Source organism: Condylura cristata, unplaced genomic scaffold, assembly GCF_000260355.1.
Source record: "Condylura cristata isolate star-nosed mole 26May11 unplaced genomic scaffold, ConCri1.0 scaffold00025, whole genome shotgun sequence".
NCBI lineage: Eukaryota > Metazoa > Chordata > Mammalia > Eulipotyphla > Talpidae > Condylura > Condylura cristata.
In genome coordinates, this window is record NW_004567126.1 from 31,784,879 (window position 1) to 31,791,084 (window position 6,206).

Here is a 6,206-nt window from a genome sequence, read left to right on the forward strand (position 1 = left end):
CCCATCCCTCTGCAGGAAGCCTGCCTCTTCCCAGCGCCCGGTCTTTACTTAATCCCGCCTGCCCCTTCCCGACCCCCAAGGAACAGTGTGGGGTGCAGTCCTTGAGTGTCTTCCTCCTCCTGCCCGGTGGAGGGGTCACTCACTGCTGTCCCTGGGAGACGCCCTGTGCCTGGTGTGGGGGTGGTGAGCTCCGGAGAAGCCGGCCAAGCCTGCAAGGGCGTAAACTTTACCTGCAGGCACAGACCCTGGGAGAGGGAGTGAACACAGCCCCCGCAGCTGGCAGCTGGGCCGTGATGTTCTTCACTGAACATAAACAACGGTCACCGAATATAAACAACGATCAGACAAGGCCACAGTGGCAGTGTCTGCACCAAGATAGAGGCAATGGCGTTCTGCCTTCAGAGAGGAGCACGCAGCCCCCCTCACCGGGCAGAAATGACTGCCACTGCCTACCAGCCACAGCTCCACCTCAGTCTTCCCACCTGAGGAAACCCAAGTACCCAGTCACCTGTCTGCTCCCCGCTTCCCGAGAGCAGCAGCCTCCTGCCCCTTTCTCACTTACAGGGAGGCCCCGGAAGTGAGTCCCCAGCACGCGGTCTTTCTTGCTGGAAGAAGTTAAGAAAATCTTTAAAAAAACATATTCTTCAAACATGTTTCTGTGAGTATTTGGCCCGTGAGGGTCGACTGCACGTCCCCTGTCCCCTGGAAGATAGCCTTGAGTAAGTCAGGCTTCCAGGAGTCTGTTCTCTTCCTGCCAGAACCTTCTAGATCTCTGCTGAACTTATGACCCGGGAGAACTGCCTTTCCTTTTTCTGTGGCCCACAAGCTATCTGAGAGATTTGAAACCACAGTTGGATTATGTCTCTGGTTCCTCATCCTGCCACCTTCTGGATGATCCCATTACAGATAGCACTTGTAGTAACCGTTGTTTCTGTCTGCTCAGATTCTCTCCACTCCAGATACTCCCTTCTAACACCGCCCCCGGTACCACGCAGTCTAAACTGACGAGGGAACCAATTCCCTGGCCACAAGTCTGTAGTAAGAACACATTGAAGAGTCTCACCCCCCAGGATCATTAGCTGTATGTAGGCTTCAGTCTGCCTGCACTCACCTCCCCAGTAGATCACGTCTGTAGACTTACGTCAGTCACTCAAGACTTAAGACTGTCAGTCGATCCCAAGATACAAATGCGAGGGTCAGAAACACAGCTCTGGCTACCGAGGGTGAGCTCCTGGATATAGCCATACCTGAAGCCAAGGAGCCCTCATTTTCCCAGTACCACCAGCCAACAAATTTGACGCTATTTTTTTTTTTGTGGATTCTTGTCCTTTGCATCCATCACAAAGAACTAGTTTATAAACCAGTGCCTGGAAATATTGAAGGAAATAACTTTAAATGTGAAGCTCATGGAGCAGAGGTGAGCAGAGTCACCACCTTTTCCTCTGAATAGGGTTCCCAAGCTCTGTGCGGTACACAACCTGCCGGATGCCTGTGTCAGCCCTGCGGGAGAGCCCTCCTCTGGGAACCAGAACTGTTACGTGGCAGAAACAGAGCTGGCTAAAGCATTGCCTGCTTTTGAGACTCTAATCACGTGTCTTCTGAGAATGTGACTTGAGGGGTTTTGGGGAAAATATCAGGGTGTTTAAACATGGGTGCCTTCACCAAGGTCTTGTCAACAGACATGAGCCTCATCTTTGTGCTCTTCCGAAAGCAAAAACTAGCATCTGCTGGATTCTGTCAGATTTCCAGAGCTGAATTCTCTGCCCCAAGCTATAAAGGGAAGCTAGTAATGGGTGGGGGGGAATAAGAGTGGGATTATCAGAGAATTGGGGGACACTTGGCTACCCTAACACTGAACACTCGATGTTTATAAATAACAGTTCCCCTCAGTGAGAGGGCCTATTAGCCAAGTCTTTCCATCCTCCAGATTGTAACCTTAGCAAGATAGATGTGAAGCGGGTGGGCAGGCCCTTGTCTGTTGCTAGGAGACAGGCTTCCTGCACAGTTGAGCTCCAGACTGAAAGACATTGTTGAGGTTTGGAGACCAAGCCACCCAGGGGTGGGCTTGTGAGCTGAGCATCCAATCACAGTACTCTGTTCATCTCCGCACAATGACCGGTTCATACTCAGAACAGGTCAAATGGGCCAATCAGAGTGCTCCACACACTCCAATATGAGAAGTTAGGAGCTAGACCCTCTTCTTTCTGTGGGGCATTAATCAAAAGGGGTGGGTGCCCTGATGAGCTGGCATGCCCACGACACCTCACTCCAGTCTTTTTGTTTCAAGACCTCGATAGGGGTGGATTTCTGTCACTAGGAACAAGATTACCTAAGATGAGCGCGCTTTAGGTCCATTCACCAAACTGCAGTCAGCTGCTGAAGACACCACACACATGTGCCACATAACCCAGTGACCACTCCGTGAAGGAAGCACTGCCCTCCGCAGTCAGTGAATGAGGGTGACATCGCTTCCCCAAGGGCAAGTCTGAATTCTGCTGCTCAGAAATGCTTTCCATTGATGTAGCGTTTGGCTTCAAAAATTGTTTTCCCATGTTCAGTCCTATGTTACTCATTTTATAAACAATTTTTGTGATTCAAATATACTATTTTGGGGGGTGAGATATAGTATGAATAGCTCTAAATCCATAAAATACATCCAGAATCAGCATAACATAGTGTCGTTCTGCACTAATTAAATATTTCTTATAAAGTTTCTCTTCTTTTCTATCAACTCACCCCAGGGCGGTCAGTTATATTGTGAGACTTCAGGCTGTGTTGAAATCTGCCTGCTTGTATCTCCTGCCATTGTTTCTGCTCTGGTATCTGAGGTGCTTTAAACCATTCCTGGAACCAGGAAGGAGCATACAGGGTTCTGAGACAGGCACCACAGGGAGCTGAACATCAAAGTTAACTTCCTGAGCTGTCTGGTAGGCAGTGCAATAAGGGAAAGTCTTTTGGTCAGACTTGATCAACAGGTGGACCGCTTCCATTAGAGGAGCGTGATTTTGTCCTGGAGGTCTTGTAAAAGGGTTTATTGCAGAGATTCTCAACCAGGGCAATTCCCTGCAGGAAATATCGACAATGTCTGGAGGTATTTTGGTTATCACAACTTGGGAGGGAGCTGTGTGCTGCCAGCAAACTGTGATTTGAAGTTACCGGTAATGGTACACACCCCATACTCGACAGTCTTGACACTAAAGAATTAGCTAAGATGTCCACAGTACTGAGGTTTATCATGAGCCCATTACAAAGTGTGTCATGCATGTCATTAATGGAAGCAGGCAGAAGAGATGTCCTCAGCTAGTGGACCCTCTCGTGGTCAATGTGGACACAATGAGCATAGCTGAAGGCCAGCTCGCTCCCATGGAACCCAAAGCTACACTCCTGTCTTTTCTGCCCTTTACTGCCCAAGGGAGCAGGCTCCTGGCAGGGCTTCTGGTTAGGCTCTCACTGATTCATTGGCACGATGGCCTTAGTCTTTGAAGTTCTCACTACAAGGTTTGGGAGTGTACAAATTCCTTAAAGCTGAATTTTTAACAGTGTACGGAGGCAAGTCCCTGGTATGGCTGCTGAAGAGAGCCAATGAAGTTCTCCGCTGTCAACAGAGACTCAGTGAACTTGCAGCAAGGGGGAGGGGTGTGGGGAGAGCCTTGAGAGCAGCTCTGTCTCTCACTCTCCCCGCCCAAGCTTTTATTAAAGATATAAACAAAGGGACAAGAAAATAGCACACAACGGTGCTTATGCTTATACACTCATGTCACTGCTGCAACAGGTTTTTCTAGTTAGCAGGGAACATGACACCAGTGAGCACGTCCTCAGAGGACAGGAGTCAGTTCTGGGAAGAAGTTCCATTTACAGAACTTTCAGCCTCCTGGAATTCCACAAGCAGAGTAAACAGGTGCTCTCAGAGAACTCCAGCTGCCAACACATGGCCACCAAGATTCAGCTTATCTCGGGCTAAGCTGGCTTCTTTTATTTTTTAAAATAAAAGATTTATTTATTTATGCATACGGCACGGGGGTACAGGCCAGAGTTGTGGGGGTGAGAGGATTCACCAGAGACAGAGCAGGGAGCAGGACAGGCCGGCTGACAAAGTCCACTGCTGAGGGGAGCCGCGGATGAGACAGGAGAGGTCTGCTGAGCCCTGGGGGTCACTTCCCGGGGTGGAGTGGGATCAAACTCAGACCAAAGCAGCTGCGGCTTTAAGCTGCGCCTTCAGGGAGGGCCCTAGGCTAGCTGGCTGCTTACTGATGCCAAACCTTCAACTGGAGGGTTGGGGGCGCTGTCCGAGGTACCGGTTGTTGACACGCTCTCTCAGTCCTGTCACTCAAGGCCATTAGAGCCCCTCTCCAGCTTCCTCCTTTCCTCCCTGTCCATTTGTCCCTGACTTTGAACCTATCCCTCTCAGCTGAATCACGTCCTGCTTAATTTCATCAGTTTGCTTCTGGGCCCAGTTCCGGCATGGGGCCCAGAAGCCCAGCCAGCCAGTAGACCGTTCAGGCCCAGCACCGCCCACAATGGAGGAACCTGCTGTATCCTCAGGTGTCCACCCCTCCACTGGCCCTCCAGGTCCTACCGGTCTCTCCACATCTTCCTCACCCTCCTCACTTCTGTCCTCAGAAGGTAGGTTTCCCTCCTGGACGTGCCAGCCACCCTCACATTGACAAGTATGTACATTTCCACCTACAACAACTTAAGAAAGCTACTATTTACCTCCGTTTTACAGATGAGGCGGCTTAGAAGAGCAAATGACTGGCCCCAGACTACTATCCAGGATGTGCACTCTGTCCGTTTGGCCCCAGAAGCCTGCACGCTCAACTCTCGGCACAGAGCATTGGGGCTCATCTACCCACCTGAACACCCTACACCACCTCTCAAGTCTGCACAAGCTCGTGTAGTTTCCCTGCCCAAAGTGGGGTGGCTTCCAGGGTCCTCTGACGTGTCTGTTCAGGGTCATCTCTCCTGTACAGCCCACACACCTCTAAGTGTCATTGCCGCAGCTGACTGATGGAGGGGAAGGATTTTGCCAAGGCAGTGTTTATTGCTGGCTAGGGCATGGGTAGACAGGGGCCTGGGGGGCCTGGGGGTCTGCCTTCCCAGCCCCACAGCCCCACTGGCGAGAGGTGCCCAGGGGCACGTAGCTCTCCTGGGAGTTGTCCGCTCTCAGCACTACTGGGCCTTGGTATTTGAAGGTAAAGTTATCGTTGTAATGAGTTGAGAGGAAATGCTGTCTGCCCAGTGGTGGCTCCATGTGGCTGTATTTGCACTGCAGGATCAGGGTGAGGAGAGGAGGCTGGAACGTGGTGGACTCACCCTGTCCTCCATGGTCCCCCCACCACCCTGAAGCATGAACTGGTGGGGAGAAGCTCAGGCCAGGTTGGCCAGCTGCTGGAAAGGTGGACAAAAGGGGCCCCAATCTCATCTGACCCAGGAGCTAGAGGAGAGGATACGTGGGGAGGGTCCCTGGAATGGACCCATGGCGGGTGCTCCTAGTGACTGAGCTGGCCTTCTGTTGGTAGCGGCTGTGGACACGGGATGCTCCTGACCGACTCTGACATGACCCTGGGAGTAAGCAAGGATGACCTTGGCGCTGGGTGACACTAAGATGACCTCAAGCTTGTGGTGACTCAGGGACCTTGAGTGGACTAAGTTTGAGTCTGAGGGGATGTGATCATCCCAAGATAACTCTACACTGATTTGGGGTGTCCCCACCCCCTCACCCGCTGTAGCATCTCCTCAGTCATGGAGGCTGGAGCTGTTCTGTGTGGCTTCAGCATCTTCTGGTTAGTGGTTTGAAAATCTAATTCTGGAGATTAGGGTTGGGGTGGCCGCATGAGGAGGGTTGAGAGAGAAGCAGGGCTCAGGGGCAAAGACGTCAGAGACTAAAGAAGGGGTCAGGGTGTCAAAGATTGGGCCAGCTGGGGTGAGGACTGAGGAAGCCAGAGGTGGGCGAGAATAGAGGTGGTGAAGGCGGGGCAGAGGTCACGGGCTGGGGTGCCGAGTCCGGGAGAAGGGGCGGGTGAGGAGGATATGGGAAGGGGCGGGGCTATGGCCTGATAGAGGGCGGGGTCAGCAGGAGGCGGAGCCTGAAGGAAACTGGGGTGCGTGGGGGGTCATGACCCTTGGCGAGTTGTCCATGGGGCGAGTGGACATCTTAGTCCAGGCTGTGGGGCCCTTGGGAAGGCAGCAACAGAGTGGACGGTGGG

At 52.2% G+C, this 6,206-nt stretch overlaps 1 protein-coding gene across 1 annotated transcript in view; it reads right to left on the minus strand.

Moving 5' to 3' along the window:
* Positions 1-5,038: 5,038 nt before the first annotated feature.
* The window catches only part of LOC101633507 (chromosome unknown open reading frame, human C19orf45), a 4,591-nt gene continuing 3,423 nt past the window's right edge, over positions 5,039-6,206 (minus strand). The window contains exons 7-8 of the mRNA XM_012729535.1: positions 5,721-5,806; positions 5,039-5,266 (exon numbers count right to left, since the gene is read on the minus strand). Of these exons, the coding sequence (XP_012584989.1) occupies positions 5,039-5,266; positions 5,721-5,806 (314 nt within the window). The remainder of the gene's footprint in view (positions 5,267-5,720; positions 5,807-6,206) is intronic.